The sequence below is a fragment of the Trachypithecus francoisi genome, unplaced genomic scaffold, assembly GCF_009764315.1.
Source record: "Trachypithecus francoisi isolate TF-2019V2 unplaced genomic scaffold, Tfra_2.0 Lachesis_group8, whole genome shotgun sequence".
NCBI classification, from domain to species: Eukaryota; Metazoa; Chordata; class Mammalia; order Primates; family Cercopithecidae; genus Trachypithecus; species Trachypithecus francoisi.
This window is the reverse complement of record NW_022681473.1, coordinates 98,493,257-98,507,580: the sequence shown is the minus strand read 5'-3', so window position 1 is coordinate 98,507,580 and position 14,324 is coordinate 98,493,257. Positions and strand designations below refer to the sequence as shown.

The 14,324-nt window shown below is 36.7% G+C and overlaps 1 protein-coding gene across 5 annotated transcripts in view; it reads right to left on the bottom strand.

Moving 5' to 3' along the window:
- ATM (ATM serine/threonine kinase) overlaps window positions 1-14,324 on the bottom strand; it is a 135,494-nt gene that overhangs the window by 57,464 nt on the left and 63,706 nt on the right. For 3 of the 5 annotated variants that reach the window (XM_033206747.1, XM_033206748.1, XM_033206749.1), the window contains 7 exons: window positions 12,379-12,553; window positions 11,678-11,842; window positions 9,982-10,114; window positions 7,719-7,814; window positions 4,835-5,006; window positions 2,893-3,034; window positions 1,652-1,828 (listed from right to left, as the gene is read on the bottom strand). In XM_033206747.1, coding sequence (XP_033062638.1) covers window positions 1,652-1,828; window positions 2,893-3,034; window positions 4,835-5,006; window positions 7,719-7,814; window positions 9,982-10,114; window positions 11,678-11,842; window positions 12,379-12,553 — 1,060 coding nt within the window. Of the gene's footprint in view, window positions 1-1,651; window positions 1,831-2,892; window positions 3,035-4,834; window positions 5,007-7,718; window positions 7,815-9,981; window positions 10,115-11,677; window positions 11,843-12,378; window positions 12,554-14,324 lie in introns of those variants that run through there. The other 2 variants (XM_033206750.1, XM_033206751.1) reach the window with 2 other exon arrangements.

Sequence of the window (14,324 nt, the reverse complement as noted above, 5' to 3'; positions counted from 1 at the left end):
TATATCACCACTTTAAATACAGTTTCAGAATTGAAAAGTGTTAGTAACAGAAGGAGTTTTCTGATTTGATAGAAGAGAAAACGGTATCAAAAGTTTAAGACAAAAGTTGAAAATCTGATTTTTATGCATTTTCTATCCTCAGTGAAGAACTACAACAGTCATGTTAAAAATGTTTATGTTTTGGCCGGGCGCGGTGGCTCAAGCCTGTAATCCCAGCACTTTGGCAGGCCGAGACGGGTGGATCACGAGGTCAGGAGATCAAGACCAACCTAGCTAACACGCCGAAACCCCGTCTCTACTAAAAAATACAGAAAAACTAGCCGGGCGAGTTGGCGGGCGCCTGTAGTCCCAGCTACTTGGGAGGCTGAGGCAGGAGAATGGCGTAAACCCGGGAGGCGGAGCTTGCAGTGAGCTGAGATCCGGCCACTGCACTCCAGCCTGGGCGACAGAGCGAGACTCCGTCTCAAAAAAAAAAAAAAAAAAGTTTATGTTTTAATAAGCCCAACTTCTGGGTATAAAATTTGGTTAATTATTTGTGGTATATTCCAAAGAGCAGAAAAGCACTCTAATACATCTGGCACATTAAAACAGTATTCAGCTTTACTTTTGCTATTCACCGCACTCCATGTTTAACATATGAATGAATCATTACACTCCATATCCATCATATTCATCAGACTTCACACACATAAGACAGGTTATAGATTACTAATTGCACCCTTTTCTTTTTCAAACCAAAGACCAGGCAAAACACCACTTTTAGAGCTAGAGAATTTAAAGTACCAGAAATGAGGTGTGTACATACGTATATTTGGAACATTTTATCTTCTGGCTCAAAGTTAAAACTTTATAAAAATCTTAGCTTTGTTCACTAATGAGAAATAAGCTGTATGTGTGTTCGGGGTACCACTCTGCTGAACTGGTATGAGTGCGGTGTAGTATTGCAGAGAAGGTGATGTTTTATTCATTGTCATTACTTTTTCTGTAGAAAATAAGAATTGCTTTTTACATTGCTTCCAATGTGAGTACATTATGAAAATACTTCCCTATCAGTTATCTGTAATTGGCAGATGTTTAACCTAGTCAGATGTTGTATTTTCACATTTCTGTTGAATCACATTTGACAGTGCTATAAATTAACTCTGTAAAGCATCAGGTTTTGCTGTTTTAGATTACATATTTGATGGAAGAGTAAAACTTTCTGTTTCATTTGGTATGCACCTTCACTCTTTATTGAGATACATACTATATCCTCAAAAATAAAAAAGCTATGCTGATTGCTGCCCCACTCCTTTTTCTTATTCAGGAAAGCATATCAGGGAAAATAAATGTGCTCTTATCAGAAGACGTAAACAAAGTTAGAACAGGCTTTTGGTTAATGCAAATAATTTATAATCAGCAGTATTTTAACTATCATTAGTATTAGTAACAAATTATTCAAGGCACCCCTTAAAACTCCTCTAGGATGTTGCTATCCTGAAGCTGAAACCTAATGCGTAAAGTTATGACTAAATATGGATGCTCACTTTAATAAATTTACAACAGTTTGAGTGGGGGTGATATTATGTGAAGATGATGTGCAGTAACACAGAACTCTTTAGATAAACAGGTCATAAACAAGGAATTAAATCAGGCTAATTAATCTTCTTACTTCACACATTGGCTTTAATAATTGAAGAATTTCACATTTTGTGCCTCCACTGTCCAAAAAAGCACAAGTCAGTGTCTTTATCCAAATGTCATGATTTTCACTTAGAGGAATCCACAGATTTATGTCATCCAGGCCTTCAAAAGGGTTTTCTTTGTCAAATCTGGGTACTTCTAAAAACTAGAAAGAAATGGATTAGAAAATGTAAATAAGAGAACTGGAAATCATTGTACCTTTCCTACCTAAAATGAGTATAACAAATCTGTTTCTGAGTAAAGCTAAATACAGTTAAAACTAAATCTGGAGGCAATGTTTACCTTTTAAAATTAAAACATTTATGTTTATACGAGAGTCAGAGTGGTATGGTAAAAACTGCTGCTTTAGGCACCAGAAAAACTGGGTCCTACTCTCAGCTCTGTCACTCATTAGTAGCATATTACACAAATCACAAACTCTGACTCATCTGTCTCTTGAACAAAACCAGACCATACCTATCACATAGACTTGATTTCAAAATGAAATGAGATTTTAAAATGTTAAAATTATAATGCCTTCCAGGTTATATTATTAGTTTCATTAACAGTTTATATTACTAGTAATTTTACTAAGACCAAAATTATATTTGTGATGCACTGAAAGTACTGCTTCAATGTTGGGTTTCTGCCCTGAAATTAAATTGGTGAAAACTAAACTGTGTACTTCTCAGTCACTTTATGAAAAGAAGATAGTAAAGAGGAATGCTTAGACTAAGGAAGGAACAAGTGTTCTTAAACATGCCTCACAGAGTACTTACAGTGGAACCCTATTATGATACTAACATGGAAAAAGGAAGAAATCTATGGGTCATCCTGTATTTCACCAGGGGATTGTGATACATTAACTTGCCATGGAAATAAACACTTGTGGATCACAATAACTATAAATCATACCCCGAGCTAACAGCTTTCACGGGCGCAAAGTAGGGTTTTCTATTTCTAAAAAAATAAGGTTTGTCTTTAAGAATTTCCCCTCCCCCCAAATCAACTACTATTTCCTCAGGTTACCTATCTCAGCTTTTCCACACTGCCATGATAAGTAAAAAATAGCAAATTCCTTGGATTTATGAAATATGGTTTAAATTACTTATAGGAAAGGTTAATTGTTAGTACAATACCATTTCAAGCAAGTTAACAGTCACAACCCACAGCAAACAGAACTGTTTTAGATATGGTGGGTATTCGATAAACATTTATTACTTAAGAGACCTTTTTTCTCGATGTTCTAAAAGGCTGTAGATAGGCCAGCATTGGATCTGTTGTCATCTTATAAATCTCCCAGAAACTATGTCCAGTCTTTGTGGCTAAAATGTTTTTCAAACAAGTAACAGCTGCTGATCGAACTTTGACACTGAAAAAACAAACAATTCAAATGTCTATCAAGTACACCAGTTATTAATCTTGATGAATGTTAACCTCCACTGAAAAAATTTCAAAACTAAAATTTAAAATTTGTATTAGGAAACTTTACATTCACCAAATTCTCCAATATCAAACAAAATTATCAAAGGACTTTCACTAGTCATTCAGTAAACTTGAATTACTAATCAATGCAACAGCAATTCCCTTCATTCAATACAGTTTAATTGTGACTACTATAAATTAAAAAGACTCACAAAAAGAAATACTTGAAAATATGTTCTAATACATGTAAGTAATAAAAATTCTGGGAATCCTTTGGTCCACATCTTCATATGCTAAAGTCCCTTGAATATCTAAAGTTTTTCCCTGTTAAAGAAAAATACAAAAAACTTCTACCTGCTTCCTAGTATTCTTAAGTTTAAGTCACACTAATATTTCTGTGCATCTGTTTCAGAAAAACCAGTTTCGAGTTACTATGAAACGAATGAAACATCTAATGCTTGCAAATTTTCTGTGGTACTCTCTTCAAAAACTGTGCTTGATATACCTTTAAACACATTTAAAAAATGAGATGAACTGGCTGGCTGTGGTGTGGCTCAAGCACATAAACCTTGCACTTTAGGAGGTTGAGGCAGGAGGATTGCTTGAGCCCAAGAATTTGGGGTTACAGTAAGCATGATCTATGATGTATGATCATGCCACTGCACTCCAGTCTGGGTGATAGAGCAAGACCCTGTCTCAAAAAAAGAAAAAAGAAAAAAAGAGAGAGATGAATTAATACTTGTTAATACAAGGACAGATTGATGGCTAGAAGTGATTAAGCAAGGATAGCAGTAAAATATAGAAACTATGTGATAAGCATATGGATGTTTACTATAAAATTATTCCCATTTTGCTATATGTTTAAAGTTTTTTATAATAAAATGTTCAGAAAGAAACCATACAAATTTGTTTAATGAAACAAAAACAACAAAAGAAAGAAATATATAGGTACATTAAATCAATAACAGAAACAGGGCAGTTAGACATTATTGCCAATCATTTATTCCTCAAGAGAAGGAGAAAGGGAAGTACAGAAAAAAAATCAAAACATGTATTTATCTTAGAAAGGTGCCTGGTTGTGAGGAAAACCCTTTGAGCCTACCACCAAATATGGTGGTGATGGAATACTCAAAGACACCAATCAATCCATCAACAAATGAGAGAGAGAAAAAGCATGCACACAAAAGTAATCTCAACCAACCAGTTGAAATTTTGATATGTGGTGCAATTCTGTTTTGCATAGAGAATAAATAAGCAATAGAAAACCTTGTCTGATTAGCTTAAGACTTCTAGGGTTATAAAACAACCTCTCTGCTTTATGGTTTATTTTAAAAGGATCAAAATAAGGCCTCACTTAGAGGAGAGTGGCACTTCTGATATTGACAAGAGCCTAAAACATCTCCCTTTATACTCCCCTCTCTTAATTTTCTGTGTAGAACCATCTGGCATTTTTCTTATTTATTGTTTATTTGTCTAGTCCCACTAAAATTTTAACAGGGACCTTGTCTGGAATGTTCACCATTATATCAAGTGTCTGGCACATAGTAGGGTCAATAATTCTGTGAATTAATAAAAATACAAGAATTTTCAATCTTATAAAGACATTGAGATTAAATCTCAATAAAGACATTGAGATTAAAAAAAGGACAAAGCTTTAGTTACTGAGAATATCAATTTGTGTGAAGTATCATTCTCCATGAATGTCATATTAAGTGGAATTACATATAAGGTATCAATAAATACTCACCAATCTTCTACCAGTGTGTTATTCAAGTAGGTCAGCATTATGAAGGTCCACTGAAGTTCTTTACCTTCAAATAACTTAAGGGCCTTGGTATAAGATGCATCTTTACTATGTTGTATAGCTATGGTAGAGAAATCTATAGGACCCACTTCTCCCAAGCAGCTTCCAACAGCCTCTACATACAGAAATTCTATTTCAGTAGAGTCATAGGTAAGAGATCATACATAAAACTGAAATTTTCTAATTTCAAAACTATAGTGCTGTTTTGCTGTACTTCGAGAATTAACCTTAAGGCCGAGCGCGGTGGCTCACACCTGTAATCCCAGCACTTTGGGGGACAGAGGTGGGTGGATCACCTGAGGTCAGGAGTTCGAGACCAGCCTGGCCAACATGGTAAAGCCCCATCTTTACTAAAAATACAAAATTAGCCAAGCGTGGTGGTGCAGGCCTGTAATCCCAGCTACTCAGGAGGGTGAGGCAGGAGAATCATTTGAACCCAGGAGGCGGAGGCTGCAGTGAGCCAAGATTGCACCACTGCACTCTAGCCTGGGTGGAAAAAAAAAAAGAGAGAGAGAGAGAGAGAATCAACCTTAAAACTGTTAAAATTTTTGTTGAGATATCACACAGGCCGGGCGCGGTGGCTCAAGCCTGTAATCCCAGCACTTTGGGAGGCCGAGACGGGTGGATCACGAGGTCAGGAGATCGAGACCATCCTGGCTAACACGGTGAAACCCCGTCTCTACTAAAAATACAAAAAAAAAAAAAACTAGCCGGGCGAGGTGGCGGGCGCCTGTAGTCCCAGCTACTCGGGAGGCTGAGGCAGGAGAATGGCGTAAATCCGGGAGGCGGAGCTTGCAGTGAGCCGAGATCCGGCCACTGCACTCCAGCCTGGGTGACAGAGCGAGACTCCGCCTCAAAAAAAAAAAAAAAAAAAAAAGAGATATCACACAAATTCCATAATCTTAAACACAGTTCAATGAAAATTTATACATACAAATATACATTTTTTTCTGCCTGTGTTCTCCCTAACCAGATGAAGATAGGACATTTTCAGCAACCCAGAGGGCTCTTGGTGCTCTTTCCATCATGATGGTATTTACTAAAATAAGTTCACAAATTTCTTGAGAGTCCTTCTTTCAAAGGGTAGAACCTAATTTCCCTCCCGTTGAGTGTGGGCTGTACTTAGTGATTCACTTCTAACAAACAATGTATATAAGTCTTTCACCTCTTTGATTAAATTTATTCCTGGGTATTTATTTCTTTTAGATGCTATTGTAAATGGAATTGCTTTTCTAATTCTTTCTGGATTGTCCACTGCTAGTATATACAAACACCACTAATTATGTGTTGATCTTGTACCCTGCAACTTTGCAAAATTCATTTATTAGCTCTACAGTAGCTTTCTTATGCATTCTCTGGGATTTTCTCTACCATATCATCTGTAAATACAGATAGTTTTACTTCCTTTCTAATTGGCATGCTTTTAATTTCTTTTTCTTGTTTAATTGCTCTGGCTAGAACTTCCAGTACAATGTTGAACAGCAGTAGTGAAAGTGGACAGCCTTGTCTCATTCCTGATCTTAGGGGGAAAGCTGTGAGTACAAACCACATTAATTTTATGCTACACAGGAAAGCCACTTAGGGCTTCGGTTATAAATCAGGTCTGTCCCTAAAAGCAGTGCCACTATGGACAAGGAGGTAAATACGCTGGTTAAAGAAAACTTCTACAGTCTGGTAAGATTCTGTTTCTTAGTCTGGGTGCTACATGTACAAATGTACTCTGCGAACGTTCTTCAAGCTAGATATTTTTGATCTGTATACTTTTCTATACGTAGGATATATCTCAATTTTAAAAACCTAAAAAAAAAGGAAGTACTCTAGATATTAGGCTCCTACCGAGAAGTTAAGACTGTTGAAGAAAGATAGTAGAATCTGTAAAACACTACTTATTCCTCCTATTTTTCTAATTTGAAGCAAAACCATCATGAGAGCTTCAAGCTGACTATAATCAGGTGATTTCTCCATCCCGTGGTCACTAAATCTAAACACCTAAACTAGACATGATGTTAGCTTCTTATCTTACATTAGGTTTCCCCTAAAATGGCTGTAGGAAAGGACTTGAATGGTTTTTAATTATTTAAGTTTAATCTAGCCCTCCAAGTCTTCACTCTTATGACTGTTACATAACAAAAGACACTGAGTACCTGTCAGTTATATTTACAAAATACATTGGCAGTCAATTTATTTGCAACTTAACTCTAAAAAAAAAAGATATTTCTGCCTTTCCTAAATATTTATAAGGCATTTTCAAATTAAGTTATACACATATGTAAATCTCTTAACTTTTCATTTTATATGAATATTTAAGGAAGAAAAGTACAAAAGGGGGCTTTTTAGGGACACTTTAATTAAATAGGCATGTAACTTAGCTAGCATCTCGTATTTCCCCAATATCCCAAATGACAAACCCTCACTTATTTTGAAGATATAATAAAGATGACCACTCATATAATAAAGATGACCACCACATAACTCACATTCAGCCAATACAATCATGCTTTGCTTAATGACACAGATATGTTCTGAGAAATGTGTCATTGGGCAATTCTGTCATTGTGCGACCATCACAGAATATACTTACACAAACCTAGATGGCATAGCCTACTACACACCTAGGCTATATGGTATAGCTTACTGCATCTAGGCTACAAACCTGTAGAGCATGTTACTATACTGAATACTACAGGCAATTGTAACACAATAGTAAGTATTTGTATATATAAACAGAAAACATACAGTAAAAATACAGTATTATAATCACATATAATCCTATATGTGATCCACGGTTGACTGAAATGTTGTCATGCAGCACATGACTGTAGTTTACCTAGCACTTCTTTTTCACCAGTGTGGTTTATTGCCATCTTGGATAACTGCAACAAATTGACAACTAGCTTCACCATAATCCCATCTTGTGGATTATCTAGAAATAATTTTTTAAAAATTAGTTTCAACTAGCACAAAGACAACACTTTTGTTTACAATAACATATATATTAAATTATCTGACTAGAAAATTTCTATAAAGTTTAAAGAAGGTTGTAAGTCATGAGTAGCTCAAAAAATACGTAGAGAATGAATCTGAACTTCCTTAATACCACAGATTCTTTTGAAAGTGATTAGCAATATTTGACAACAGAGAAAATAAAATGTCTTAAACAAATTGTGCAGATAAGTCAACACTTTAGCAAAATCACAAACAGAAGCACAAGAATCATTCAACACTAAAGCTAGAAGGGACTTTGGGAGCTTGCTTGGCTTTTTAACATCTAACATTTAGAGTTTAGACCAGCACTGTCCCACAGAACTTTCTGCAATGATGGAAATGTCTATAATCTACACTGTCCAATGATCACTACTGACCAAATTTACTACTGAGAACTGCATATGTGTTCAACACAATGAAAAAACTGAACTTCAAATTTCATTTAATTTTACTTCACTTAAATAGCCAAATGGCTAGTGGCTATAAGGCACAAGGCAGATCTAGCCCATAAAATACTCAAGAACACAAGAACAAGAAATAATGGTGTTTCTATTTACATACATTTTGTACATCTCAAAAGTACTAGAAACTCTGCTCAGTCAAAACTAAAATTCATTTTAAAAAGTACTGAGGGTAAAAACAATACAACAGAAATACAAAATTAGACTGGGTACGGTGGCTCATGCCTGTAATCCCAGCACTTTGGGAGGCCGAGATGGGCAGATCACCTGAGGTCAGGAGTTCAAGACCAGCCTGGACAACATGTGAAACCCCATCTCTACTACAGATATAAAAAATCAGCTGGGCATGGTGGCACAAAACTGTAATCCCTGCTACTCGGGAGGCTGGGACAGGAGAATCATCTGAATCCGGGAGGTGGAGGTTGCAGTGAGCGGAGATCATGTCACTGCACTCCAGCCTGAGTGACAGAGTGACACTCCGTCTCAAAACAAAAAAAAAATAGAAAGTTTCCCAAATACTGTAATAATGTACATTTCAAATCAAATTAACATAAATATAGATGTTTCGTAAGTAAAAAGCAAGCTAGAAAAACTTACAAATACATACACACATATATATACACACAAACACACATGGCTAAAGTATTAAAATGAGACATATTTCTTTCATTCAGGTAAACTGGACTAGAAGACAAGACTAGCTTGTATGTCTGGCTCTAAGGTATTAAATTTTTCTTTTACACAGTCAGAAGGTGTTAAAATGTTTAAGCATGGGCCGGGAACAATGGCTCACGCCTGTAATCCCACCACTTTGGGAGGCTGAGGTGGGCGGACGCCTGAGCTCAGGAGTTCGAGACCAGCCTGGCCAACATGATGAAACCCTGTCTCTACTAAAGAAAGTACAAAAACTTAGCCAGGCATAATGGCAGGTGCCTGTAATCCCAGCTACTAGGGAGGCTGAGGCTCGAGAATCTGAGCTTGGGAGGTGGAGGTTGCAGTGAGCCAAGATAGCGCCACTGCACTCCAGCCTGGGCAACAAGAGCGAAACTCTGTATTAAAAGAAAAAAAGAAGTTAAAAATGTTTAAGCATGGCTGGACGCCATGGCTCATGCCTCTAATCCCAATGCTTTGTGAAGCTAAGGCAGGAGGATCGCTTGAGGCCAGGAATTCAAGACCAACCTAGGCAACATAGTGGGACCCCTGTCCCTACAAAAAATAGAATAAAACAAAAAAGTAGCTATGTGTAGTGGTGTGTTCCTGTAGTCCCAGTTATTCAGAAGGCTGAGACAGGAGAATTCCTAGAACCCTACGATGGTGCCACTGCACTCCAGCGTGGGTGACAGAGTGAGACTCTAAAAAAAAAAAAAAATCTGTCTCTGAAGAAAAAAAAATTTAGGCAGTAGAAAAACATGATCATATTTGGGTTTAGAGAAATCGTTATGGCAGAGGATGAATACAATAGGAAGAGTTCAGGGTGAGGGGCCCAGTTAGGACCAGTTTTACAGTTAGATGAGAAATGAGGGTCTGAACTAAATGATGAGAGCCTGAACTAAGTCTGTGACAGTGAAACCAAGAGCAAGACTTTACAAAATATTCTTTCAAGAGGAAACAGGTAGAAATAACCCATGTCATTAAAATTAGTACCCTGAGATGCTCTCATAATGTCCATCATCTGATCTTTATGTAGTTCCAGTTGTCTTCGAAGATCCTTTAGTCCTTCAAGTCTTGTCAATGGAAGTGCATCATAAACACTTACTGAGAGAAAATGGTTAATTTCCTAAAAGAGAAAATTAATTAAAATGTAACTTGCTTTTAACATGTATTGGTTAAGCCTGTGAAATAAAACTTAATAAAAGAAAAAAATTAGTTAAGTGCCATTTATAGACACTGACTCATGTCTCTATTACTACCAAACAAGGAATAAATAAATGACTTCTTCCACTGCAAACCCTACAATGTTTTAATTCTTTCTTTTAGACAGAGTCTCGCTCTGTCATTAAGGCTAGAGTGCAGTGGCACTATTGAGGCTCACTGCTACCTCTGCCTCTCGGGTTCAAGTGATTCTAATGTCTCAGCCTCCCAAATACAGGATTTACAGGAATTCAGCCTCCCAAATACAGGATTCAGCCTCCCGAATAATCAGCCTCCCAAATACAGGATTTACAGGAATGTGCCACCATGCCTAGCTAATTTTGTATTTTTAGTAGAGACGGGGTTTTGCCATGTTGGCCAGGCTGGTCTCGAACTCCTGACCTCACATGATCTGCCTGCCTCAGCCTTCCAAAGTGCTGGGATTACAGGTGTGAGCCACTGCACCCGGCCTAATCCTTTAAATTCTAACAGACTCTCTCATGGTAACACAGATTTCAAGATTGTTATAGCATACTCAACTGGAGGGAAATGCTTAAATTTCTCTTTAGTAGTATAACTCTACGTCTTAACATATTTAAATATGTTTTTATATTTACACAGAGTCAAATACAGACTATCATTTAAAAATTATAATTAAGATCTGTATGGAAGAATATACCTAAACATAATTTTGAGGTTTATAAAGATTAAAACTTGAAATATGCTTTCGAAAGTTAAACATTATCTCTTACACAAACATTAAATAGACATTGAAAAGATCCAATGGTAGTTTTGGGCTATTAGTGAACCTTAGGATCTTATGTGTTAAAATCAAAACTATTTTATGTCACATTCCTTGAAAACTTAAATTTGGATCTTTACCAGGAAGTTTTGATATTTATACTTTGACTTCAATACAAAGAGATACATTAAGATTCATTTTTTTATTTGTTAAGTAGGTAGATCTCATGTTATACACACACATACACACACAGGTATGTGTGTATATACATATATACACATATATATCTAAGTGTGTATATATATATATATATACACACTTAGATATATATATATGTATTTTTTTTGAGACTGGGTCTCACTCTGTCACCCAGGCTGGAGTGCAGTGGCACAATCTTGGCTTATTGCAGCCTTGACCTCCAGGGCTCAGGTGATCCTTCCACCTGAGCTACCTCAGTAGCTGATTCTACAAGCACGTATCACCATGCCCGACTAATTTTTCGTAGAGACGGGGTTTCGTCATGTTGCCCAGGCTAGTCTTGAACTCCTGGGCTCAGGCAATCCTCCTGCCTCAGCCTTGCAAAAGTGCTGAGATTACAGGCATGAGCCAATGTGCCTGGCCTACGTATTTTTAATCACAATTTAAAAAAAGATTCCATTTTTTACTGCTAGAGCATTACAGATTTTTAAAAAGTACTACGGTCTATGTTCTTTAATAAAAAATAGTAGATGATGAAATTTTTATTACCTCCAAGAGTGAAAAGGGTCCTCTACTGTATTTGATTTTTTGCTGAGTAATACGCAAATCCTTAAAAACAACATGGTCAGGAAAAGGATCTAAAAGCTTAATCGTGAGATAGAGGTTTTCATTATCCTTGTTATCTATCACTAAGTATTTCAACAAGTCCAATACCTAAATATAATTTAAAAAGAAAAAATTATGAGAGAAATAATTTTAAAGTAAGCCAACAAAACTTACTGTAATAAATGATAAAATCTATTAACCTAGATCAGATTAAATGTTCTAATTACATCTAAGATACCCAGCTTTTAGTTTCCGTGTTTTCAAATATTCAATAAGTATATAAGGTACTACTACAAGGTGGGTACTGAGGTTTAAAAAAAAAGCCAGTATTAATGAAACAGTTTATATAAGTAGTAACTCAAACACCACCATAATGTTGTGAACTGCTATCTCTAGTTTTGACTACCCCTATACTTCAGCATAGTAGATGAAACTATCAGGTTATTTATTAGATCAAAAGTACCAAGTGCTCTGTAATTGATTACAAAAGTTAATTCATTAAGCATATTGTTCCAATCATTTTACAAAAAAATTCGCAATAAACTCACCAATTATACCAAGTAAACAAAAAACACTCAAATCCTTCTAACAATACTTTATAAATATATTTTAAATACCATTCTGAAGATGATTCAGAAAATTACCTGTTTCTGAACCTCCACCTGCTCATCCACAAGGGGTATAAGTGTACCAACAATAACATGAAGATGGTTTTCTAGAGCATCCTTACAGTAAGTCACTGCTGTCTGGCAAACCTGACTTAATAAGTCACAACAAAGGGAGAAGCTACGTAATGACACATCCATGATACGAGAAGGCCTAATATAGGGAGAAAACAACAACCAGTAAGTTCTGGAAAATTACTCTGAAATAAATTCATTCAGAAGTCACTTTTGTTCAGCATCTCTTAATTCTTATATGCCTTGACATAAATATTTTAATGTCTTATAAGCCAAAATGAGAAGTGACATCAGCAAAATGCAGAATAGACAGCTCTAAGCTTCCATCCTTTAACAGAAACACTGAAAAACAGGCAAACTTGTCAGAACTAATTTTGTTAGAATTCTGTAAAATAGTCAAAGGTTTACAGTAATCAAGAAAATATTGAATCAAGAAACATGCAACTGAAAAAAAGTAGGAAAGCTTCGTGGTGACTTTACTTGTCCTTGCCCACCTCTACCCCAGGTTGGCAACAATCACAAAAGCAGCGGCCTGTATCCTCGGTGTGAGACGCTGGCTCACGATAGTTCATGGAGCTAAGCAGATTAGTTGCAAACTATTGTATATGTCTATTCTAACTTGTCTGGAGCCAAGGACTGATGTAAAGTGCGTGGCTCTGTTTTGTTTAACTTCATACAAGCTACAAAAGATATGGGTGTTGCTTGAAACTTTGTAAGGCTGACCGACAACCTGCAGGTGCATAGGGCAAAAGATTACTGTTGAGACATACAAGAGGCTGCCTAAAGCCTAGGAGTAGCTGGAGAGAGTATTTCTTTGGGAAATTAGTGTATTCAAAAGCACCCACAAATTAGGGGGAATTGAGAAAGCCACACACATGCTTCAAGATAAGACTCTTACTCAGAAAAGACCAGAGAAGACCCTAAGCTTGTATTTGGGGCTGATCCCAAGCAATGCAAGCATGGCTAAGTGTTGAAGAAGAATCCTAGCATAAAGCCAATCTGCAAACACTAGGAAAAGTTTTCTCCTCTTATACTTCCTCATCCCAACACTCTTGGCTTCCAAGGAAATCTCTATCAAACACTATCTAAACACAAGCTAAAGTACAAAGTTTTCAGTGACCACACAAGGCAAGACACAAAAGGACGTATATTGTACAACTCTAGATTAAAATATCTACAATAGGCAAATTCATTGAGACAGAAAATAGATGAGTTTCTCAATGGCCAGGAAGGGGGAAGGGGGAATGTGGAATTATTGTGGAATGAGTAGAGGTTCCGTTTGCGATAATGAAAGTTTGGACATAGATAGTGGTGATGGCTGCACAACAATGGAAATGTAATTGATGCCACTGAACTGGCCATTCAATAGCAAAAATAAAAAATTTATGTTACATATTTTACCACAATAAAAAAGACATTAACAAATAGAAATCTCATTAAAATCAATGGAAAAGATCAGAGATGCTAAATTGAACAACCCCAATTCTTGTTTTTTTTTTTTTTTTCTTTTTTTTTTTGAGACAGAGTCTTACTCTGTCGCTCAGGCTGGAGTGCAGTGGCACGAGCTCGACTCACTGCAAGCTCTGCCTCCCGGGTTCATGCCATTCTCCTGCCTCAGCCTCCCGAGTAGCTGGGACTACAGGCGCCCGCCAGCATGCCCAGCTAATTTTTTTGTATTTTTAGTAGAGACGGGGTTTCACTGTGTTAGCCCGGATGGTCTCAATCTCCTCTGTGTTAGCCAGGATGGTCTCAATCTCCTGACCTCATGATCCACCCGCCTTGGCTTCCCAAAGTGCTGGGATTATAGGTGTGAGCCACCACACCCAGCTGAATAACCCCAATTTTGTAGAAATGTTTATTTGAGGCCATCAATAACTAGAATATTAGTATTAAAATGTTGAAGATCCTTC